General features: G+C 38.6%; 1 protein-coding gene across 1 annotated transcript; it reads right to left on the reverse strand.

Moving 5' to 3' along the window:
* Positions 1 to 7525: 7525 nt before the first annotated feature.
* Positions 7526 to 25749, reverse strand: KLF5 (KLF transcription factor 5). The gene is made up of 4 exons (XM_066234511.1): positions 25157 to 25749; positions 21970 to 22840; positions 20851 to 20910; positions 7526 to 9317 (listed from the first exon to the last, which is right to left on the reverse strand). The coding sequence occupies exons 1-4, from the start codon at positions 25400 to 25402 to the stop codon at positions 9139 to 9141; spliced, it is 1356 nt and encodes a 451-aa protein (XP_066090608.1). The 5' UTR covers positions 25403 to 25749; the 3' UTR covers positions 7526 to 9138.
* Positions 25750 to 26258: the final 509 nt, after the last annotated feature.

Raw genomic sequence — 26258 nt, forward strand, 5'->3', positions numbered from 1 at the left:
AGGGTGTCATGTCACCTTGCACCCTGAGCTGCCAGAATAGGCTTTGGCCACTCATGACACTGAACTGGAATAAATGGGTTGGAAAATAAGGACCTTGCCTGACCTGTGGTGGCGCAGTGGATAAGTGTCCTCCTGGAGTGCTGAGGTTGCTGGTTCAAAACCCTGGGCTTGCCAAGTCAAGGCACATACAAGAAGCAACTACTATGAGTTGATGCCTCCCACTCTTCCTCCCCTTTCTCTCTCTCTCCTCTCTCTAAAAATCAATAAATAAAATATTTTTTAAAAATTAAAAAGAAAGAGAAGGATCTTGCCTGTTATTATTCATCTTTCTTTAATGTCAACACATTTATAAAGCTTACATTTATTTCAATGTTTCGTGTTAGGATTATTCAAGGGTCTTTTTTCTTTCTTTTTTTTAGTGAGAGAGAAAGGGACAGGGACAGAAAGTGAGAGAGATGAGAAACATCAACTCGTAGTTGCAGCATTTTATTGTTTATTGATTGTTTTCTCATAGTGCGTTAACTAGGGGGCTACAGCAAAGTGAGTGACCCCTTGCTCAAGCCAGTGACCCCATGCTCAAGCTGGTGAGCATGTGCTCAAGCCAGCAACCTCAGGGTTTCAAACCTGGGTCCTCTATGTCGCAGTCTGATGCTCTATCCACTGCACTATTGCCTGATCAGTCTTTGGGGGTCAGGGTCTTTATTTAGAAGTTTAGTGATGTTTTTATGTGTTCCTATGCTGTAGGAACTTAACTCTTTTTTTTTTTTTTTTTTTTTTTTTTTAGAAAGAGGAAGAGAGAAAGAAACTTTGAATTTTTGTTCCACCCACTTATGCATTCATTGGTTTCTTGTATGTCCCCTGACCAGGTATCGAATCTCCAACCTTGGGGTATCAGGACAATGCTCTAAGCAACTGAGCTACCTGGCCAGGGCATGGTATCTAGACACTTTTAACTCATTCTAACCCACACTAGTGCCCTTGATGCCTAGTGTACGCTGCCTCCCTTTGCTCTGCTCTGACGGTTTTCCTGAAGACTCAGCTTTGCCTCTCATCCACGCAGGATCCCACCTCCACTATCTCAGGGCTTTCTCTTTCTTGATTTACTCCCACATTTTGATGAAGTGTAGACTTCAGTAGCTTACTGAGAGGTAAAAAAGTAAAAGTTTTGGCCTGACCTGTGGTGGTGCAGTGGATGGAGCGTTGACCTGGAATGCTGAAGTCCCCGGTTTGAGACCCAAGCTTGCCTGGTCCAGGCACGTAGGAGAAGCAACTGCTACATGTTGATTCCTCCTGTCCCTCCCCCATCCTGTCTCTCTCTCTATCCTCTCTCTAAAATCAATAAATAAAAAACCTTTAAAAATAAAAATTTTGAGACCCTGCATGTCAAAAATATGTCTTATTCTTTCTTTGTACTTGATTTATATATTGTGGCTAGGTAGAAATTTACAGATTAAAAATCATTTTTTTTTACAATCCTAAAGGTATTTCTCCACTGTCTTCAAGAGTTCAGTGTCACTGATGAAAATCTGAAACAATTCAGCTTCCTGTATGTATGACTTCTTTTCTCTCTAAGGGTCTTAGGAACTTCTCTTTGGTCCCAAGGTTTGAAATTGCATACTGACATGGGTCTATTTACACTCCTTGGTTATGGCAGCCCAAAGCCTTTTACGTTTTAAATTTATGTCCTTTGGTTTGAAGGAATTTTATAAATTATTTTCTTATTTTCTCTTTCTACACTCATTTTTTCTACTCTCCTTTCTGGAACTTCTGTTTAAATAGTGGACCGGGCTTGCCTGGTCAAGGCACATATGGGAGTTGATGCTTCCAGCTCCTCCCTCTGTCTCTCTCCTCTCTAAAAATGAATAAATAAAGAAAAAAGAGTTGTAAATAGTGGACCTCTTCGACTGGAACTCTAATTTACTTCTCTCGCACTTCTCTGTTTAGTTTTGATTCTTTTATTTCTGTTCTCATATTTTCAATTTCAAAAAAATTATTTTTGTTTTCTACATGTTTAGAGTATCCTGTTTGTTTCATAGCTATAACATCTTTCCTTTATCTCTGAAGCTATTAATAATAACTTTTTAAAAAATATATTAGCCAGGCCTGTGCTTGTGCAGTGGTTGGAGCATTGACCGGGAATGCTGAGGTCGCTGGTTCAAAACCCTGGCTCTGCCCGGTCAAAGCACATACAAAAATCAATCAATGAACAACTAAAGTGAAGCAACTATGAGTTCACACTTCTCACTCCACCCCCCCCACCCGTAAAATCAATAAATAAAATCTTTTAAAATAAATAAATAAATAAATAGAAATACTTAACCCACCCTAGATAGTCTTTTTTCTCTAATTTGATTTGTTTTCTCTTTTATTTTAGATGGTTTCCTCTGGTATCTGTAGTTCTTGGTTATTTGTTAATATTTACAGACAGTCTCCAGGTTACAAACAAGATAGGCTCTGTAGGTTTGTTCTTAAGTTGAATATGTATGTAAGTTGGAACAGGTATATTTACCTATTAAATACAACTTAGATGTTTATCTTAACATAGTATTTATTTTTACTTTTCTGTTTATGTAAATACTTAAACATTTTCAAATAATCTTAAACAATCTCGGATGATGCAGAAGATGATGGACTTGCTGGAGAGGATGGGACTGGTGTCAGAGTCAGGGTTTGATTCTGCTGCTGGAGTCAGTCTCTTGAAGTAGCATCAGGGGGGGTTTGTAAAGAGCTTTTCTTTTTCTCATCAGAAAGGGCCCTGTAGCATCTCAGGCTTTCAGTAACTGTACAGCACACTTCAGTGAAGCTCTCTGTGTCAGGATCTTACTCCTCTAACTTTGCCATTCCTGCTTCAGCAAGACAAAAAGCATCAGCTCTTTTGTAGAAAACTTTTTCGGTTCTGAAGTTTCTAGGTCCCTGTCTTCTTTCCCAAATGCTATCATCTGCTGCTCTAGTTCCATAAGGTCTTCAATGGGTAGTTCTTTACCATGGGAGTTGAGTAACTCTACATCATTTTCACTGATGTCCAAATGCAGTTGATTAGCCATAGCCCTTGTGGCGCCCTGTTCTTAAGTACGAGTTGTACAGAAGATATTTGTAACTCAGGGACTAACTGTAATAGTAAGAGATCAAGTACAATATTAGTCTGACCAGGCAGTAGCCCAGTGAATAGAGCATCTGCCTGGGACTCAGAGGACCCAGGTTCGAAACCCCAAGGTCACTGGCTTGAGCATGGGATCATAGACATGACTCCAAGGTCGCTGGCTTGAGCCCAAGGCTTGAGCAAGGAAGGGCTCACTGGCTCAGCTGGCACCACCACGCCTGCCCCGGACAAGGCACATATGAGAAGGCAATCATTGAACAACTAAGGTGCCACAACAAAGTATTGATGCTTTCTCATCTTTCTCCCTTCCTGTCTGTCTCTATCTGTCCCTCTTTTCATCTCTCTGTCTCCATCTCTTTCACTAAAAAGAGAGAGAGAGAGAGATCAAAGATTAGAAGCTCAGAACATGTGTGAGGCTAATCATCTGTGGGTTTCTCTATGAGTGCCCTGGCTGGGCCATATTATTAAGGAACTTGGGATTTTAAGTGTATTTAGGCCTTTCCTCTTGGAATGGTCCATTCTGAAGACTTTTCCAGTCTCCTGACTGGAAGATAAAGGCTTGACTCCAGCATTTTAGGAACTAAATGGGGAGAATAACAGAAATGAGTCTAAGAGCTAATATGCACTTTCATTCAATACTATTTTATTTGCCACTCCTGCCCTCAACTGAAACTGTTATCTATTAATTTAGAGACCCTAAGTCTTTGAACTTCCAAAGAATACGCATATAAATCTTTATTCTTCTGCTGGGTTGAGGACTAGCTGAGGATTCCCTATTCACAGTGTATATATGTTGGATGCATTGGTGGGGGTAGTGGGGAGAATGAAGGGGAGAGGAAGACTAGGAATTAAAAACTTCTTAGACAAATGGGGTTTTTTAATTTTATTTTAGTGAGGAGAATGAGAGAGAGAGAGAGAGAGAGAGAGAGAGTAGTGGAGAGGAGGAGCAGGAAGCATCAACTCCAATATGTGCCTGGACTTGGCAAGCCTGGGGTTTCAAGCTGGCAACCTCAGCATTCCAGTTTGACTTTTTCCACTGGGCCACCACAGGTGAGGCGAGACAAACTGTTTTTAAAAATCATATTTTAGCTCTTCTTCTAGAAGTACTTGATGTGACAAATTCCTGAGATCTCTTGGGGTTTCTGTGGGAGTTGGAATTAGGTTAGTTCCTGGTTTTCCCTGCTACTATGTTAGGATTCTGCTTTCTCAGTCTGCCCAGTTTGTTGCCTCTTCTCTCTAGCTCTTTCCAGCTCCCACAGTGTAATGGTGTCTGTTGTTCTGTTCTACTTCGTCAGAGGTTTATGCCTTGTGGTGTGTGGGGGGAAACCCCTTCATTTCCATGGGGTTTTAGGAGACTGCAAAATTAGATGCATACTGCCTGACCTGTGGTGGCGCAGTGGATAAAGCGTCGACCTGGAAATGCTGAGGTCGCCGGTTCAAAACCCTGGGCTTGCCTGGTCAAGGCACATATGGGAGTTGATGCTTCCTGCTCCTCCCCCTTCTCTCTCTCTGTCTCTCTCTTCTCTCCCTCTCTCTCTCCTTTCTAAAATGAATAAATAAATAAATAAATAAAATTTAAAAAAAAAAATTAGATGCATACCACTTTTACCTAGTTTATAAGAGCTTAGTTTTCCATTCAATTCCTTTAACATATATTATCGTTCAGATGTCTTTGATTGACAAATAGCATTAACCTTTTACATTTATAGTCAAGAATATTACCATTTCTAGCTCCAAATGCTTTTGTGGAGTGATATGCACCGAGAAGAAGAAATAAAATAAACATTGCTGGTTTACAAAGCAAAATTCTGAGTTTCATGTCTTCATGTCACCATCTCTCCCAATTACACATAGCTCTCATATGATTTATATTATTTTTCATAGTTGCTGTGACAGTAAGTATTAAATAATTGTCAGGTTTTGTTACCTGTAACTCTGGTATGAGTTTAAAGAAGGGGAGAGGGTCTTCTACTGATTAACATTGCAGTGAAGAATCTAACGAGACACAGAATTTGGTTAACTTCAAAGTAGAGACCAGATTTCGTAATGGAGAATAAAACCCCTCTTTGTTATGTTATGGTCCACAAGTTAATCCAAAGAGCTCTGGTGGGCTTATTGCAGATAGGAAAAGGAATCTAACGAGATTTTGAAGAACATTTTTATGTAGGCAGGCCAGGTCATGCTTACCTAAGGATTCTCTAATTGAATCCCATGAAATGTACTTCACACATGAAAGACAAAATGAAGCAAAACAATAAACAAGGTAAATTGGGGGTGGGGCTGAAGAGAGGAAGACCCAACTGAACCAACTCAGAGCATTCCTTACCTGAAATCAAACCACCATTGCATTCTGGCTAACTGGCACCTGGTGATTATCAATTTTTGTCTAGTTGGCACAGCCTGTTTACCATAAGAATGGTCAGAATATATTTGAAACCAAATATTCATTTAATGGACATGCTAATAATCAGCAATTATTTGCAGCTTTGAAGAGTATTAGTCACAGTTGTCTAAAATAATTTTTACTTAAAAATACCCTAATGTTTAAAAATTTACAAGGCATTACCTGTTTGCTCACCTTATAATCAGTTTCACGGTCGCATACCTTGTCAAAAATTCAACACCAACACTACAGCAACAATGCAAGATGAAGGGGAAGTTGGCGAAAATTAAGACTCAGTCCCTGCAGGGTTTAAGCCATTTCATCCAGCCCCATCAAGTTACTTTTTGACATCTGCTTTATCAATCTATAGCAGCAGAAATATCAAGGCTAAGAAGCGGTGTTTCTTTCAAGGAGCTGACAATCAAGTACGTATGGTAGACCTCGGAAAATAATACAAATGCTAAATGGTCATGTATCCAAATATAAAAGTTCCAATGAGTGTGGTTAATGAAGATTGAGGGTTTGAAGTGAACTCGGGCGGACAGGATTTGAACAGGTAGCTGGCCAGAAAGGAGAAAGGAGTCTATGAACGAAGGAAGAGACAGAAAGAACACTGGAAACAGCTATGCTCTGTAACCTGGAGTAAAATGGTATTTAACTTTTAGGAAGCTGAATCCAATAAAATGCTGGAAACCAAATGAAGAGTGGTGGTTTCAACTCACAAGAAAATTTCTTTCTTCATACAATTATCAGCTACAACTGAAGACTGGTAACACCCCTAATTTATTACTGAACATACAGAGTTCTTGCTCCAAAAATCCTATTGCCTTCCTATTTAAATTTCTAGAAATAATTTAAACTAAAGAAATAATCAACTTATTCCCCCAGTTAAGACTTTCTGGCTAGGGAATGATTTGTATTTTATTCTGGAGCTAGATGTAACTTGAACCACAGGGAAGAATGAGGACTCAGTGAGGCTAAACTTAATCTGTATTATATAACTGAAAATTTCCCTTTTATGGTTAACATATTAATAGTGATACTCTTCCCTTTGCTTTTCTAAATATAAACCTATCACTCTAGAATTTATAGAATTACTACAAAGAAAAAACCAAATTCCTGTATACACCTCCCCGTTTTCTACTATAGCTTACATTAGTATGACACATCATAATTAATTTTGAAATATTAAAATCCATACTTTCAGATTTAATTCTTCTCTATTAAGTCCTTTCTGTTCCAGAATCCCATTTAGTTTGTTACCTTTACTTGTGTTCCCTTAGGCTTCCCTTGGATGACAGCTTCTCACTACCCTTGTTTTTCATGCCACTGACAGTTCTGAGTACTGGGTATTTTATAGTATTATATGTCCCTTAATTGGGATTTGTTTCATGAGTTTCTCATGATTCTGCTGGGGTTACATGTTTTTAGGAGGAAGACCATAAAGTTCTATTTTGTCACATCAAATCAAGGATCCAAACCAAAAAACATTCATGAATTATGCCTATCTTTATACATCTAATCATATTTTAAAAACAAATCTCTTTTGTCTTAAACAAAGGTAGGTATTAGTTCAATGTGGAAACTGGTTTTTTATTAACTGCCCTGATAAATAGGCCTTTTTAAATAGTTTGGAATTGAAATTTGCTAAATGTTCTATTGAAAGTGAAGAAGGGCCTGACCAGGCGGTGGCACAGTGGATAGAGCGTCGGACTGGGATGCAGAGGACCCGGGTTCAAGACCCCGAGGTCTCCAGCTTGAATGCGGGCTCATGTGGTTTGAGGAAAAACCCACCAGCTTGAACCCAAGGTCACTGGCTCTAGAGCAAGGGGTTGCTCGGTCTGCTGAAGGCCCGCGGTCAAGGCACGTATGAGAGAGCAACCAATGAACAACTAAGGTGTTGTAATGCGCAATGAAAAACTAATAGTTGATGCTTCTCATCTCTCTCTGTCCCTGTCTATCCCTCTCTCTGACTCTCTCTCTGTCTCTGTAAAAAATAAATAAAATTAAAAAAAAAAAAAAAGTGAAGAAGGAACAACATGTATCTTTTAGGCACTTTTTATTTTCCAAAAAAAATTGTCAATATATAAACATTTCATTCTCTCAAAAAAATTCTACAACTATACAGCTGTTTGCTCCATTATTTGCATAGGAAATGACCACAATACAAAAATAAGAGGAAAAAAGAAGCAAAACAGCAACCGATTTATGCTTTTATGTAGGTATGGTTCCACGTATAAACATTTTGAAGCCTCTTACAAAATATTTACACCCACTTGTCATCTATTTACATGTTTTAAGAGCAACTTTTCTAACAAACAAAACTATAATTTATCAAGTTATGAAATTTTTCTAAAAAAACTTACTATATTACCACAAAATAAATAAAGATAAACAATATTTTTAAAACAAAATTAAAATTTCATTTCAATTAAGACCCCTTTTGGCATTTTGCTTGTTTATTCTGCCCTTTGGTTAATAGCATCAGCATCACATTACCATTTTATATTGCATATATGTAGCACTTGCTTCCTTAGGTTTTCAACATGTCATCTGTAATTAAAGGCAGACACTGCGTCAGTGGGAACAACAGATTAAGTAAACTGCACTGTAATTTAGGTAAAATTACTGTGTCACTGTATATTACATGCAAAATCCACATAAATTGGCATTTAACCAACAGTACTACATGAACAAATAATCTTAGTATAGGAAAACTGCATCACAAGTTCAACATTGCCATGTGAAAACTACATAAGTCCTCTTTCTTAAAAATGATACTGTTTAGCTTATTGTAAGAGGTTTAACTTTTGTATATTGTAACTATTTTTAAGCTCGAGTTCACAATTCATATAAAACGTCTTTCATATTTAAAATAAACAATCCTATTTTAATCAGTGCATTAAATCTGCTTTTTAAGTTCATTTGAATGATTATTTCTTTCCCCTAAAGAAATGAATTTGGTAAGGTATTAAGAGGTATCTTAACATAAATTCTAACTGCAAGTGTATTCATGGTTATTTTCAAATTTCTTACTATTGTCCCCCAAAAGAATCTTAGAAAACTTGTAATAAACCTATAAAGCTGATTTGCATATTTACAAAATTTTGAGTAGCAAATATAGGCAACTCATATAAAAAACAAAACAAACACTTATTTGTTCAATGGCTATTTGTGAATTGCCAGGTACAATGCGCACCTCGAAGAAATTATTCTAACATTGAAAAACTACTTGATGTCAAGTAAAATCTTGACATACAATCCAGCCTTCTTCCTGTGCCTGCTGACTGACTTGTTTACTAAACACTGTCACATTAAATGATGGTGCTTAAGTCAAAACACTGCAAACCACCATGCGCCCCCACCCCGACACACACTGAGATGTGGCTGCCTGACATGAGATGAAGTCTGCTTGAGTAGCGCCATATACATACAGCAAGCATTCCGGATTCTTAAAAGGACCACACACTTTGGTATCAATACAATGTACTCCCTGTTTTCTCAAATATACAAAATATACATTTCCAGTTTTTTTGTTTTTCCTTTTTATATATATATATATATAGTTAAGTTTGTGGTTTAAAACTTCGTCCAGTGAACCGCACAGCGTCGTATGAAGTGCGCAGGCGCAGCAGGTGTGGCAGGTGTCCGCGGCTCAGTTCTGGTGCCGCTTCATGTGCAGGGCCAGGTGGTCAGAGCGGGAGAAGCTGCGGTTGCACACCCCGCACTGGAACGGCTTGGCCCCGGTGTGCTTCCGGTAGTGGCGTGTCAGCTCATCGGAGCGGGCGAACCTCCAGTCGCAGCCCTCCCAGGTACATTTGTAAGGTTTCTCACCTGTGACAATAAATTAAGAAAAGAGGTGAGGGACAGGGCTTGTAAGACAAACATCGTAGCCAGGCATGGGTTAGGGGGGTGGACATGGTCCAAAAAAAGGAAAGTTCATGAACTCTGTTAAGAACTCACTTCCCTCAAAGTCATCTAGTGAACAGGGCCACTGTCTCATAGAATGCTACTTCACCTAATTATGCAAAGAAAACAGTATTCTGTGTAACATTGAAAAGTAAAAAAATTACAATTTAAATGGGCAGGATGAGTCTGCGCTCTTGTATATGTAAGTTCATAAAATGGCTAGATAGCTTGGGTGGCTTCATCATTATCGTGTGAATATAATGTCTATGCCAACAACCCAAATTAACTGAGCATAGGTTTAAGATGGCCAAGAGAGGAAAAATTTGGGAGTTATAAGGGGGAGCTGCCCAGATCACCAATACAATGAATTTAAGGTCCCACAGTTACAAACCTTTACTTCAAACTGGTCCTAGAGGTTTCTAAATTAGCCAGACTGAAACTTCAGCACATACAACAGTTTCCTTGAACACAGCTTCCAGAATGGCATATTAGAGTACTTATTCTTTGATAGTCACACTAGCACATATACTCCATACCCTCCCATTTTTCAAATGGAAGCAGAACAAAGGCATAAAAGTTTTACATTAAATGGTCTTAAACCTTATGCATTTGATATTTAATAAATTCCCCAACCAGCCTGACCAGGCGGTGGCGCAGTGGATAGAGCATCGGACTGGGAGGCGGAAGACCCAGGTTCAAGACCCTGAGGTCACCAGCTTGAGCGCGGGCTCATCTGGTTTGAGCAAAAGCCCACCAGCTTGAACCCAAGGTCGCTGGCTCCAGCAGGGGGTTACTCGGTCTGCTGAAGGCCCACAGTCAAGGCACATATGAGAAAGCAATCAATGAACAACTAAGGTGTTGCAACGTGCAATGAAAAACTAATGATTGATGCTTCTCATCTCTCTCCATTCCTGTCTGTCTCTCCCTGTCTATCCCTCTCTCTGACTCACTCCCTGTCTCTGAAATAAATAAATAAATAAATAAATAAATAAATAAATAAATAAATAAATAAAATCCTCAACCAGATCAGAAAGTCTGGTACTGATCATTTCACTTTGGAAAGGGTCATAAACCGTAATAATTCTAACATTTGCTGCCAAAAAAGATCATCAAACTTCATTTTACAAATGATTTACCAAGTTCCATTATATGCAGAACACCGCCCTGAACACTTAGAATACAACAGTCAGCAAAATATAAATGCCTGGCCTCACGGAGCTTACATGTGTCATATATATTTAAAAATCTACCTAATTGTTTTCAGTTCTCTTCACTTAAATATGAATTCTAACGGAGCTGCTGCCCCACTGAAATTTGTATTACTCATAACGTTATCTGAAGTTTGGTACTCTTTTAAAACTACTTAACATTTATAATGCAGTCCTAACTCCCAGTTTTACAATTAATGAATCTTGAGATCGTGTGGACCCCTAAATAAATCCCCAAATTTAAGAATTTCTCACTGAGGATTGACTAGCGGTTCCTATAGTTATGACTTATTGTTGTAATTTTCTATGATTTCTTTAGTTTAAGAGAGTTTGTGAGGTCAATTTGTTTAAAGTAGTGTTGGCTTAAAGCTTAGTTTTATATGGCTACCTTTTAAAATTCTGAATAGCCAAGCTCTAAAACTCTTTTTAAAATATTTCTAAAAGAAGAATGTCAGAGTTGCCTTAAACACTGTCACCATGGAACTCAACCTTTCTGCCTGATTTAGCAGTATCATATTCAGGAAGTTGTAAGATTACTCAACTGTGCCCAAATTTTAAAAGACATTGTTCACATCCACTGAGATTACTACAGTTTGTGGTTAATATATTTTTGCTATTCTGATAACCAGTCTGACTCTCAAACAAAATTCTGTAAGGACAATGAGGAAAGGTTCAGAATGGCTCCGTGAAATCTGTACCAATGATTTCCCATGCCATTTCTCTGTCACCTGGTTTGGTGTGCATACCAGAATCACCTTTCCCATTCTCCTCTCCTTTGGCTCTGAACCTAGACACAAGTATTATTTTTTTAATTCCCTTTTTGGCTCTTATCACTATTTGTAAAATGGACATCACAATTCATTTTTTTTCTTCTCATATTCAATTTTAAGATTTTAAGCTAATACACTCAAACCTTTTAAGTAACGTAAGAAATAAACCAATTTTCTTTCACTTATAATTACATTTAATCTGTTTCATATATAGATAAGTTTTAATGCTAACAGGAAAGGGAGCTATCAACTCCTGTGGACGTAAATCAAATTAAAAATTTTTTGCACACAGTGTTTGTTTTTGTTTCCCATGAAAAGAAAGCGCACAAAAAAACATGTTTTTAAATACTTTACTGTCATTTAATGAAAAAGGTATTTCTGATGTCTGAAGCAAGGAAAAAAATTCCTGGAGCGCCCCAATTCTAAAAGAAATTCTAGTCTTTTGAACTTAAATAGCAAGAGAATGGAATTTTCAGAGTTTAAGAATCAAGGGACACTAGACTCTTTTTGTTCACTATTTTTATTGGCTGTAAAGCAATAAACTGTACCAGTATTTTTTAAGTTTACTTTACTGATTAGCTGAAAAACAGTAGCCATTCAAGTTCTTAAAACATTTGGGGTTTTGCTCCCAGTTTATGCACATCTATAGATTGTTCAGCCAAGAAGAATACTACCAGTGTGTGAGACGTTAAGTTTATGGGACCAAGTCTTCACTATAAACGCAAGGACAACTCTTCCCCACCTGGGGCAGTTTCTATGGGATTTGTTCAAGTGTCAACACTGCTTAAGTAAAACATTGTAGAGGAAGCTGGTACCCAATTTCTGGCCAAAGAGCAATTTGGGCCTTTCTTCCTCAGCCAGAAACACTATGCACAGTACTTCTGGGAAACCAAACTGACTTCCTTTAAGTTATTTCAACAGGATAGAGCTTTCAAAAGTTTAATTGGATTTTTACAGAATCCTTTTCCAATACCACCAATTTAAAATATTTAGTTAAGCTCTTTCAACATCAACTGTATTTTTTAAGTTCTCATGCTGTTAATGTGAAACTTTCCAAAGGCAAAAAAGAAAAAAGTGACAACTTCGTACAATATGGAAAACAAGCTTCTACTTTACCTCTCAAATAAAGTATGCATTTTCTCGTTCTATTTTAAAACTACCAGGACTATTTTGCTAGAAATCCCTAAATCTTTTTTTTTTTAAAGTTTACATTAAACATACATACTATCTATGCTGATAAAGTTAATCAATACATTTTATTAAAAGGTTAAGCAAAAACCATTACTTTGAAAGGAAGGCACAGGCACAAATACCTGTTGAGCACATACTCCAGTATCAGGTACTTCTGGATATTTCTCTTCCGCCTCACAGGAACTCTGAATTAGTAGCAAAATGATGAGCTCCACATTAAGAATCCTAGCCTGCCACTTACCCTTAATGTCCTACCTAAATCCTCCATTAGCAAACAATACACTTTATATGAATGATTTAAGGAACACAGAAGTATTGCTCAAATTTATTTAAAGACTCCAAAGCACTTGTGAAGGTCAGTCAAGAAACAGCTTACTGGACGCTTAGCAGGCCCTCAGACTGACAGAAACACAGGGTCCTCAGTGCAGACCCACTTTTCAGGACCTGTGGGGTCCTGAAAACTATTTTGTGCTGGTGTTGACAACCCCCAAAATATTCTCTAATGATACCCCTTTACCCCAGGCTAAGTGAATTTCAGTGGGTTAGCAGAAGATATTTGTGCATGCAATATTTGAAAAATCTTCAGCAATGAACAAAAAAATATCTTATTTTTTACCCCCTGTGATGAACAGATAAAAATGTAACTAGCACAACAGAACGGGAGGTTTCTCTGCTCTGCTGAACATATTCACCAGATTCATACCAAGGCCTCTCCTAGCATGTTCTACATAGTTTCTTCTAACAAAATAAAAATAACATAAAAACTTTTCCTTAGTTATTTTATGTGACTTTTTAAGTTTATCACAGCAAATTTGCGCACTTCTAGTTTCCTTCCTGAAGGCTAAAATATGATCAAAATCAGTATCTGAGAAAGGCTAAAAAGCATCAGAATTAAAGTCAATGTTTACTAAATGAGAGTTTAACCTGTACTAAAAGACTTGCAAAACACAACAAATAAAACTTGGTCTCTGGCTTCAAAAAACTTAAAATCCATATCCTGTTTTGAGTCCCAAAACAATGCAAACCAACTGTTATGTAAAATAAATCATTTCAATAATTAGTATTTAATTTTAATTCTTGAAATTTAAAGTCTTGAAACTCAAAATGAGCCTAGTTCAGGCAGAAAATATTTTCATGCAATTCAATAGATTTTTTTTCATCATCAGACTTTTTAAATTTGGAGTCTGAAAAAGTCTCTCCATATTTTAATAAAGGTAAAGAAATAAGAAACATTAATCCTGAATTAAAGAATTTCATGAATACTGCATATCTAAAACAAAGATAAAGTACGATGATTTGAGCTTATTAATTCATTTTATATATCAATGCCAATAATTTTCCATTAAAAAATCTTTTTATTTAAAGCTCATTGTAATACATCTCCTATACTTGGAACAAAAGGGTAGGCAATTCATTTCAAAGATTCGTATAGTATTATCAGTACTTATAAAATATGTACCTAATATTTACTATAATATTCCTATCAATAATGTACCCAACTTTAAACAATCTGATTTCTTTAAAGTATATATTAAGTAAGAAAATCCCTTCTTTCTCCTGTCTGTCTATATTTCTCTCTTTCCTTAAAATCTGATTCACCTGGCCCTGTTCATGTAGCTCAGTTGGTGAGAGCATCATCCTGACATGCCAAGGTTCTGAGGAGTTCAATCTCTGGTTGGGCCCATACAAGAATCAATGAAAGACGGCATGAATAAGTACAAGTTGATGTTTCTTTCTCTTTTCCTCTAAAAATCAATAAATTAAAATTCTTAAAAATCTGAGTCACTTTACCCCTTCCAGAAAACCTCTTAATAGTCCAGGAGACATCACTTCTTTGTATCCCCATCAATCCTTTAAATTCCTTTTGAATGACTGATTTGCACTTATGCACATATTATCTTATGAAGGCTTTAAATAGCTTTATTTTGCCTCCTTAACTGGTTTTAAAAGTTCCACAAAGGCAGAGATTGTCTTCTATTCCAGCTGTAAATGCCATACTTCTCTTAATGTTTCTTTAAAACAATCACATATTTGGCCCAAGTCTGACCAACTAACTCAGTTATTCCCATTAGTGAAAAGAGAAGGTGTTATAAGACAGGAAAGGATCTAGTGTGAGTCTACTCGATTGTCCTTTCACTATGGCCCTATCTGCGAAAGGGCTCTGCCTGGTTCTATTCCGCCCAGGACCACAGAGGATAACCTGAGCAAGTGTGCGTCTGTGTGAGAATCACACTTTTTGTCTCTTCAGGAGGCCATGTTCAGAATCAGCTACTACCCATACTCTAGTGGTACAGAGATAAAAATAAACTCCAAGTCAAGTTTTTTTACAGTACTGAATTGCATTTGATGACAACTAAAAAGTTCTGGATGCCCTACTGCTGGTCAAAGGCAGCAAGGGAATTTCTCCTGAAGCCAGAGAAGAGTGGCCTGCCAAATCTACAGGGATATAGGAGGCGACAAGGTTTGCAGTCTATCTCCCAGCAGATAGGATCTCTAGGCTCAACAAAAACAATGAAAAGCATCCCCTATAATTAACAGTTAATAAAAATGAAATACCAATTGTTGAGTTTCCTGACAAACAACACTCAGATTCAACTAAATTTTTCTGAAAATATTTTCTTTTACTTTTTTTAAGAAAGATTTATTCATTTTCAAGAGGAGAGAGGGAGAGAGAGAGAGAAGGGAGGAGCAGGGGGCATCAACCCCCACACCCTTGTGTCTTGAACAGGCAAGTCCAGGGTTTCGAACTGAAATCCTCACTGTTCCACGCTGATGCTTTTATACACGTGCAACCACAGGCCAGGAGTCTAAGAGTTTTGATGAGATATTTTACCTTTTTTAAGCCAAAGTAAAAAATTTCCCTATTTTCAATTTTCTAGCACTGAATGAGTAACTAAATAATCTGTCCTTTAACTTGCACTTAATGTGGTTACCTTGCCCGGGAGGATTCCTCCCAACTTGAAGGTTTGCATTTATAAAGTAGTCAGAAAGATTAACTTTATTCTTCTACCTAGATGTTTTTTTAATGACAGCTATCTACACTTCTAAAAACAGTAAACCATCCTTAATTAGAATTGTTTGAGATCCTTGAATATAAATAATACAGGCTGACAGAATAAGAATGCTGCTACAGCGATACTCTTACTAAAGTAGGACATTACTTTGTTTCTAATCTTTCACCAGAAAAGATGTAGGTCATCAAGTAAACAGCCAGTACATTCTATAGAAGTAAAAATGTCTGCCAAAATAAAAATCTTGGGTGGTTAAAATTATTGCTCTAAAAAATATATTACATTTTCTCTATCTTTATGCTGATTATTTCTACCTCAACTTCAACAATGCCATTTAATCTGCATAGGAACTAACTAGCTTCTCCCACTAGTTTATAAGAAAAGGAAAGAGATTCTCTTTGGATTCTCTGCAAGATCAGTCAAAAATGTTTGTTTAATCAAATTAAACTTCTTAACCTTTGATAAACTTTATCATCGCAGAACCAAAAATTCCTCTATAAATGTTTTTCAGAGGAAAGAACAAGTTCTAGAAGCGACGTCACGTAAGAAGAAATTGTTTCTAAGCTTTCAAACCCATAAATACCTTTCCAGAGGTCTGAATAGAGCAAGTCTCTTAAATCACTACCTGTTTTTACATAAGCTTGAAACTGTCAATATGTAAATAAAGCTGCAAATGAAAATAATTTAAGGATGTTTAACCAGTAACATCTAACACTATTACAGGCTAAATGTGATACTTTTTCCTGCCTAGTTTTGAAATATAAACTCAAAAAATCATTGGGTACTAAATTTCATCCTGTAAAACTTAACCCCTCTACCAGTAACATAGGTTACACACTTAACCAATATTGATCCCTTGATCCAAATGTATCATTCATCTCCATTAAGCCCATATATAATTATGAGTATATATTATATATACAACCTTATGCTGATTTGAGCTCTAAATAATTGTCTAAGGAAGTAAAATCCTTCCTATATTTTTAAGTCTTTCACTCTTTCCCACAGTTCCACAAAAAAAGAAGTAACTCATTTCCAGAACATTTTCAATTATTTCTTTTAGTGGGGAAGTGCCAGAAATAAAAATCTTTATTGTCAACACTGTCAATATTTTGAAATAAAAACGTATACCTAGTATACTTAATAAATAACACAGGAGCAAACAATTATACAGAAATTTATACGTAAAGATTTTTTTAGTACTCAAACTGAAATTAAAATAAATATTTAGCAACAAATCTCCAGCAAGATTACGCATTTTTAAGCACACATAGTAACATCTTAATACAAATGTCACTAGGAAATAGTGTCCTACATAAGCAAGTAAAGCTGAACATGGGAATTCAAGCCCTTTGCAAGCTTGGGGAACAATCAATCTAAGACTTGCTGTGGAATCCCGAACACAACTCACTGTGAAATGCAGCACTACCAGTATAGTGCTTTACCCCAAGAGTCCATCTTGTATTCCTAGGTTATTTGCAGGTTTCCATTTTCTTTTGTGAGGTTGTTTCCAATTGTCCTTTCCATGTCAACGCTTAGCAAACCATTTAGGGATCATTTAGTGCACCCGTAACAGCATGTATAATAGAGTCTGGGTCTAAGGGATACTTAAGCCAAGTGTGTGTGCTGCTCAGACTTCTCTGTACAACTGCTCCTTTTCTGCCCCGCTCCAGATAGCCAAAACTGATAAATGATCTGAAAATGCTACTATATCCTGATTTCCCGACTGCTCTGGCATATTCTCTATGGTTAAGTGCACATTGACACGTGTGACTAAAACCACTAAGATGTCAAACACGTGCACTGAGTTCACTATTTTCTTTTTCAGAATTTTTTCTCTGGAAAGTACTTTTCACTAACATGTAAACACAAATTTCAAAAAAACTTCCACACTCAACGTAAAAGAAATATTTTAACTTATGGTACTCATAGACATACCAAAAAACCAGTACAAGAGATAAGAATAAAGTTTTCAATTTCTTGCAAATTTTTCTTTGGATATATGGTCTGGATTATTTTAAATCATTATGAAGTTAAAGAGAGGTATATGAACAGAAATAACTACTGCTGGTTGCTGATTTCCCCATTTGACTCATAAATCGGTTTAACACACACATTAATTTGTAAGGGCAAAATGGTGTGTGAATCTTTTTAGGGAGGAGTAACTTTTAAGTAGTGGCTATGAGTATGGGCCCTTGTATATATCATGAGGCATACTCAAATTTCAGTAGAACGTTCGCATTTAAATACTATACAAAACAAGTACAAATATTTTGACTTTGAAATTTACATCTTCACACTGTTGTCTAGAAGCAGCCACAATTATGTCTAATCAGGGGCACGACATACATTTTAAGTAACACACACAACCACCCATATACCCCCCCAACCCCTATAGGTTTGAAGTACATTGTCCATGAATATAAAAGACATAACATGTTTTTAAGTGAAATACAATTATTTCCTAGAATAGAGTTAGAGAGCTATTTTGTCTAACCATCCAAAGATGGAACATTGCATTATTGTTATATTCTTTCTGAATAAAAATCTGAAGGGTATAAAACTTAGAAAAACTTGAATGTTGTAAGACTTCTGGCTCAAGAAAATACTTCTACTCTTTCACCCAAAATTGTTTTTAAAAGGTCTTGTTCTGAAAAGACTATTTCTTTATGTTCATTCTGCAAGTCAACAAGTATTTACCATCTAAAAATCAGAATAAGCAATTAACTAGAACTCAGATGTAGGTTGTTTCAATTGCTTAAATCATTTTTAAAACATAAGGTAACTTGACATTTTAAAGCATTTACAATTACATTCCAAAGAAATGCTAGGATGCTTCACATTCTGCCTGCAAAATGGCAATCATTTTAAATATAACTTTTATATCAATCAATAGAAGATCAATGTTCCCATGTAGATTGTTCTATAAACCCCGTAATAAATTGTGCAGAGGTAACAGAAAGAAAACCAAAAAGCTATTTTAAATGAGAAATATACTTTAGAAATGCCTGGGCCTTAAGAGGAAGAAAGAAAAAAAAAAAAAACAAACCCAAGGCTTTGCTCGCTTAGATACATTCATTAAAAAACAACAGGCAGGGTTGGAAGGATGCAATGAGAGAGGTAATTTTAAAAGGCATTGTCTAGAACTAGAAATGAGGAGAAAACAACCTCAATGCTCTATGATTACCCAAGAACGGGTTTAGCCAGATGAACAAGTCGGCTGCAAACTCTCCCCAAGGCATTTGAAAGACTATCAAACAAAACTTTATTAAACTGGATTAAATGGTCTCACTCATTAGATGTCCTCACGTTTATGATCAGGTCAAAAAGTCGATGCATGGAACCCAAACTAGCCTAGGTCCTCTTTTCGGTTTGTTTTTATTAGTACAAGCACTGTTAAAACAACTCACTATTAAATTTCTTTGCCAGCAGGTCAAGTTCCAGAATTGCAGGTATAAGCATTCAGAGCACTAAACTCTGACTTGCAGGGGTTGCAAGGCCATTTAGATATGCTGACTAGAACCCTGCAATAATACTTGATTACATCTCTATATGCAATTGCACCCCTTTTATTAGGAGACTTTAACCTCATGAAAAACATGTTCCTTCCTCCCTATCTCTCATTTCAAGGACTTTCAAAGAAAACAAATAACAACAACAAAAAACACCAACAGTCTGAATGTTTCAAAGTTACTTCCACTTCCCATTAACCAAAATTCGGGTAAAAACCTATTTTCAATGTTTCACTTCCTTAACATATATTCAATAAAAGGATGTTTTAGTATTTCTATATGGAATGTGTTCTGGGGCTTGTCATTTGTACTTTGAAAGCTTTAGATCGAGCTTATTCTATGCTTAATGGGTGTTTGTTCAACTATAAATATAATTTCTACTTTGGGGCTGCTACGTAGGATCTTTCCCTTCATACAATCAATTTACCTATATCTAAAACCGTCAGGCCAAAGCAACTTATTCATTTCATTGATAAATACAAGAGATACCTTTCCTTTAAAAGCAGTTTCTCAGAAAGCCCTGGCATCTACCGCATTGTTGCCCACACTATTTAGATTTTAATAAGTAGTGTTGCTCACTGGGTCATCAAGCAATACCTAACAGGCATACAAAATGTCTGCAGCCATATTCCTTAATGCTGTGTGTCAGCACTGACCTTCGTTCAAAGGCTTTTACTTTTTAATGCAGCAGTTAGAGATAACTACTTCATTTATCAAAACTCGATTTCCATAGTAACATCTAGCCTGGGGAGATTCAAGTCCTCACACTAATCCAACAACCCATTCAAAGGAACTGTTGAATACTTTGGTTTCCATAGCAATAATGGAATAAAACATTTTGCTAGGTCATTGCTTTTATTAGCAACTTATTCTTTGAACTTTTAGGTAAGACTGTGTTTACTGAGAGAAAAAAATAATCTCTTCTTAGTTCTTTCCTTCGGCGCTGTCATTTTAACATAATCACAAGTAGTAACCATCTATGTTTGAAAATATATTAGGTATTTGGAGGTTCTGAAAAAATGCCACTTGGTTTTGTCATGAAACAGGTTTTGATGAAAAGTTTTAAAATTAAAAAGCATTTAAAAGTGGTTTGACAAAATAAAGGTTCATGAAATTAAAGGGACTATATTTAAATGCACGTTTTGAAAAGAGATGAAATATAAGCTAGAATAAAGTTTCTCAAATGTATCAAATGCGGGCTGGGGTAAGGTGTAGAAAACTTTTTAAATCACGACCTCATCTTGGATTTTAATATTCTGCAATTTTGGCCCTTCCTTTCATCAAGCACAGAAAACATACTAAATGCTGCATTTTAAGCTAAAGGTAAAACTAAAAATAATGTATATTAAGCAGCGATGCTTTACTGCTAAATGTTTGAAAAGTTTTTAGTGTTTAATATAACTTTATAGAAGTCAACTGGTTTGTGAAAGAAAAAAATGAGTTACATTTTTTCCTTTTATGATAAGAAATAGCAGTGCCATTACGAATTTTAAAGTCCATTAGTAAACAGCGTTGTTTACATTTTTGGGTAATTAATTCTATGTGAGGTGACAGGGTAAGACCTCAGTGAGGGAACGTCAGCCTTCCTGGAACCAGACTTTTTCAGGGAACTGAATTTTGAGCCAAGCCAGTGCTGAAAAGGTAGGCCATTAAAAAATAAAAGTTGACAGAAGAAAGAAGAGATCAAACAAGTGTTGGCTTTTAAAAGGATGAATACCACTTACACTATTTACACAACTCACAGAATTAACAAGAAAATTACATACCAGTATGAGTCCTCAGGTGAGCTTTTAAATGAGAAGACTTCGTATAAACTTTTGTGCAGCCTAAAATAAAGGAGAGAAATAGCTTGTCATTTTGAAGATCCTTTGAAATCTTTACATTTGATGATTCAGTATTTAAAATCTGGCTTTAAAAAAGAAATCTCTCATGCTAGGTATCTGAAGCTTCTGTTTAAAAAGGAGTTTTAAAAAGCACTCCCCTATTACCTTATTAAAGGTATTAAAGTGATTTGCTTTATGTTTGTATCACTTTAGCAGAAAGAAGATAACCAAGCCAAGCTACAAATGGGAAATGTGTTTATATTCCAGTAGGCGCTTTATATATACTATTAACACATACTTTAGTGATTTAAAATTTTTAATGGCTCCAGAGCTGACAATGTTAAACTATTATCCAAGAGTACTGTCATTTTCTGTACTCTTACATTTCTTTTTTTCCCATGTAGTATGTAATGCCCTATCATGAACCACGGTCAATAAAGTATACCCTTTATTAATCATAAACTAGCTTACACCAGCAACTTGCAGATATATCTATTACCATCATCAATTCATATTTTGGGCCATATAGCTCATTCAAGAATAAGCATATGCTCGTATGCTATCAGAACCAGCCTCAAATCTATTCTGTAGACAGTCTTGGTCTTGTAGCAGCCTACTCAATCCTCACTTCATTACCACACCATACTTTTTCCTACCTTACCTATTAAATAATCTCTTTTCAGGATACTTAATTTATAATTTAAAACAAAAATTCATGATTGGAAATGTCATGTTAAACAAAATAACTCTGGTGTTAACCCAAAATTCAAATTTCTATTTAATATTAAAGAGAAAAATTTCTAAGTAACTTTTTCCAGAATATTCTAGCCTGGTTTTTAAGGTTTTTTTGTTTGTTTGTTTTTTACCTCAAACAAACAATAGACAACTAAACAGTACCTACACCAGGGTAAGGCACTGAGACTGGGGTATAAAAAGAACAAAGCAGGTGGTTTTTATTGTCAGGCACTATTTTCTTGTATAAATGTAAAACCTGAGTTTGGAAAAGGCATACACATACAGACATTTAAAACACGATGCTTCAAACCAGGTAAGATCACGTACCAGGGTAATCGCAGTAATGGATGCGCCGTTTCTCCAAATCCGGGTTACTCCTTCTATTGTATCTGACAGGTTGGATGTTTTGCGAGTTAACTGGCAGGGTAGCAGGCAAATTTGGATTGTGAATTGCCAGTTTAGAAGCAATTGTAGCAGCATAGGATGGAGGTGGGGTTAAATTCTGGAGCATCTCTGCTTGTCTATCTGGACTTCCAGGCTCTGAGCTTGGTGGTGACGGGGGAAAGTAAGTGGCCTGTTGTGGAAGAAACTGACTTGGCATTGTGTATGTGCAAGGGGGCATGCCTTGGAATTGTTTCATCGTAGTCTGCGGAACAGCAGAAGTGTGTGTGTTAAGACCTGCCATGGCAGCTGACATAGAAACATTAAGAGTGTCCATTACTGCTGTCTGGTTTGTAGAACTGGGCATATCTAGATCCGGTGCATTCAGTAGCTGGTAGAGGTGGCCCTGTGGGGGGACAGAAAGATGAAGATCTGGTGTAGGAAGTTCTTGCTTGATGAAAATATTGTTCACCTCTGGAGTTGCGGTCTGGTGTGAGCTGAATATACTGGTGAACTCAGGGAGGGCCTGGGTCGGGGCCGGTGGAGGGGCAGTCGTTTCACTCTGGTGGCTGAAAATGGTAACAGGTTCTGTCTTGATGTGTGTTACGCACGGTCTCTGGGCTTTGTAGAGGCCAGTTCTCAGGTGAGTGATGTCAGGGAGGAAGACGTTCATGTTGATACTGTAAGGTAACCCTTCACTGTCAGTGAAGAACTGGTCTACGACTGAGGCACTGTCTCGTCTATACTTTTTATGCTCTGGAATTATAGAAACTGGAGGAAGTTGAGGTGTCAGATACTTCTCCATTTCACATCTTGTCTAAAAAAGAAGAAATATAAACATGCATAATCCATCTAATTCATCATCTCAGGGAGGCTAAACAACTGCTTACTAAACATTCTAACAAACCCTGTTGAAAATACTAGGCAAATTCCTAAGTGTTGCTTATAAACATGAGGTTTACTTGTCAATTGTATAATAATTGGTTCACCAAAATCTTATGAAACTTTGTGTAACAAACATGTACTTGGTAAAATAGCTCCCATAATCAAAAAGTGAATGAGGCAAAAGGAAAAAAGGAAGCAAACAGAAAACATATTCCTTTCTGATGCAATAATGAAGTATACCTTATTATCACTCACAAGCAGGATTCCCTGCCCATTACTCAGTTAAGTTTCCAAATGAAGTACCCTACTGTAATATTACCAAACTACCTCAATTCTATTCGTGTCATGCAGACACCTTTAACATCTGTGAGTATTTTCACTATACAAACCTTAAAAATAATATTGCAAAGTCCCGGAGGTTCGTTTGTTTTGCTTTAGATAGATACTGTTGAAAAACATATTCCTTGGAATAAAAAACATATATTCCTTGGGTATATCAATGCCTTTTCTGGGTCTAGTTCAATGGAAACCTAAATACAATGTTTTAATCAAAACATAGTATCCACTGAAAGAACAAGTTCACATTCAACATTTGATCTAAACGTTGATTTTAATCAGCAGATTCTGTAACTGGTTAATATGATAATGAAATGTTCCTATTCATATCCCTATCTAAAACAGATCTTTAATTACCTAGGGGAAAATCACTCCCCTGGTAGAGTGGTGCTAAGGAGCCCACGGGTGGAACTGACCGCTGTATCCCTAGCACAGTCATCAGCAAAACATTTATCATGTCCTCCTCAGTGGGACAATGTTACATTCCCCCTTACTCTGTAAAAAGCTCAGTCATACCTGATACTCTTGGGTATCTCATAAGCAAAAAATTAACAAACTGAAATCGTTTTCAAATGGTTTTTTAAAGACATAACCCAGCTTTATAAAAAATCTTATTCTTTTTACAGCTATCCTCTCTCCCAATGTAACATAAATTTAACTCATCTTTTAACTTTTAACACCATAAAGGAAATTAAAATAAACAACAAAAAAACCAACTAGATGGCTCATAGAATGATTAACCGTGGCATCTTAACCGGTGAATAATCATCATTTTTTTGCTACTCCTTAACTTCCAAAGCGTTTCATATCAGACCTCGTATCAATTCAGTGAGGATGCAGACGCGCTTTCTCGGATAAACATGATTTAAAAATAAAAATTAACGCTTTAATCATGTGAGTCATCCCTCTGACAAATGCCACCGTCCTTTCACAGAACTGCGACACTCTCAGACCCGCCCCCCCCCCCCCCCCCCGGAGTAAGCGCAGAGTAGCAAACAGACAATATACCAAACCAAGGATATTAAATGAAGCGTCTGGAAATAAACCGAACTAAACCCTTTCGTGCACTTCGCTCCCGTGGTGGTTAGTGGTTTCTGATTTTAGCTCTTCCAGCTGTTTGCGTGTGGGTATGTTTCCAATTTTTTTTCCTTGGGACAGGCTAAAAGTCCCGGGAAGTTTTTTCTAGGCTATATGACTCCCTGCGTGGGCGAAAGAAACAGGCGGTTGCTCTAATTCGGCTGCCGGGCAAGTGTAAAAGCCAACTGCCAGCTTTCAGCGCGGCTCGGAAAGGAAATTTACGCGCACATGAAAACACCACCCCAGCTTTCTTTTTAAGGAAAAAAATAAGCACTCCAATACAACCTCTGATTTTCCGGCTCCCCAAAGGCAGCCCCACGGCCGCGTCTAAGGCACGGTGAGCCGAGAGATAAGGAAACAGGACCCCGAGGGAGCCCCTCCGGGCACCCCGCTGTGCGCTTCCACTTAATACGAGACGACGTGGGACCCGCGGGAAGCTCCGAGGCCACTGGCCGGGGCGGGGGAAGGGGTTCAGGCGAAAGGTGCCATTTAAGTAAAGTTCGGCGAGAGGTACGAAGCTTGATCTTCCAAATAAAAGGAAAAAACAAAGGTGCGCGTGAGCACCCCGTTCTCTTGACCCTTTCCGGGACAAACCCGCCAGGACAGTTTCCTCTGCGACCCCCCTCCTCGCCAGCGCGGCCCACTTTCTCCCGTGCACTGCGGGTGCCCCGGCCAGGAGGGCAGGGCGGGGCTGCCCTCGCCGGCTCCGGCTCCGGCTCCGGCTCCCGGGCACCCCGGCGCACGCCGCAGCCTGGAGCGGCCCCTGTCGCCCGCGCGTCGCAGCTGCGGGACACGCCCGAGCCCCGGCGGGAGGGAGGGAAGCCGCTCTTCCTACCTGGACCAGCTCCTCCGGGGCCAGCCGCGGGCCCGCGGCGGACGGCGGCTGCGGAGGCGCCGGCTGCGCCTGCGGGTGGTGGTGCGGGTGCTTCAGCTCCTCGCCGGAGAAGAGCGCCGCGTCGCGGGCCGGGTTCGCGGCGCCCAGAACGGGCTTGAGCTGCGCGAACACGGGCTCGTCCTGCGGGGCCGGCGGCTGGGGCACGGGTCCCAGGCGGGCGCTCATGGTCAGCACCCGCGTAGCCATGGGCACTCGGGGGGCAGCTCCGGTGGCGGGGAACGGATAGAACGCGCTTCCCACTTCGCCCACGCTGGCTCGGGCCAGCGAGCTCCACGCGGGGTGGCAGGCGGAGGAGGGGAGGCTCCGGGCGGACCCCTCAGTCAACGGAAGGCGCGGGTTTCGAAGGCGCGCACGAAAAGCCAAACTCTTCCGCTCCGCCACGCGTAAACGCCAACGTCCCCCGAGCGGCCACTTTCTCCCGCCCCGCCCCACCGCGCTCTCTCACTCGCCGGAGCCCGCTCCCGCCACCGCTGTACTCCGCAAGCGAGATGCGAACGCGCGTACCTGCCCCGCGACTACTGACACTTGACGCCCGCGTCTATTTTACCCAACTCTGGGTGGGCGTGGCCTTCCAGCCAGACTGGCACTTCTGCGGCGAATCGCGAGGCCCCGAGTCCGGCCGGGCCTGAGCGCCTAGCCTATGAAAAGGAAGAGTTCTTCCAAAGCCCCGCCCTGGCCGCGCTGACCGCACCCCTCTCGGGCCACGAGCTTCGCGCTCAGGGCGGCCGCGCAGTTTGTACACAACTTCTCTGACAGAGTGGGCTGGCGCAGCCGGGGGCGGAGGCAAGGAGAGAAGGGAATTAGGGTGGAGACGTGGAGGGAGATCTCTGGACTGTGTGCTCTGCCAGAATTAGGAAGAAAGAGAGTTTTGGACGTCTTAGGTGTTGTGCGAGGACCTGAAACTGAAAATTTGAAACCCAGAAGGCAGCTAGGAGAGGGCACTAAGATTTTGAAAGACTTGTATAAGTGTGTTAAATACACAAAACGTACTCTATCGGAATACTAGAGGCAAAATGAGAAATTAAAAAGCAAATCTTGTCTG

Source organism: Saccopteryx bilineata, chromosome 6 (assembly GCF_036850765.1).
Source record: "Saccopteryx bilineata isolate mSacBil1 chromosome 6, mSacBil1_pri_phased_curated, whole genome shotgun sequence".
In the NCBI taxonomy this organism is placed as follows: domain Eukaryota; kingdom Metazoa; phylum Chordata; class Mammalia; order Chiroptera; family Emballonuridae; genus Saccopteryx; species Saccopteryx bilineata.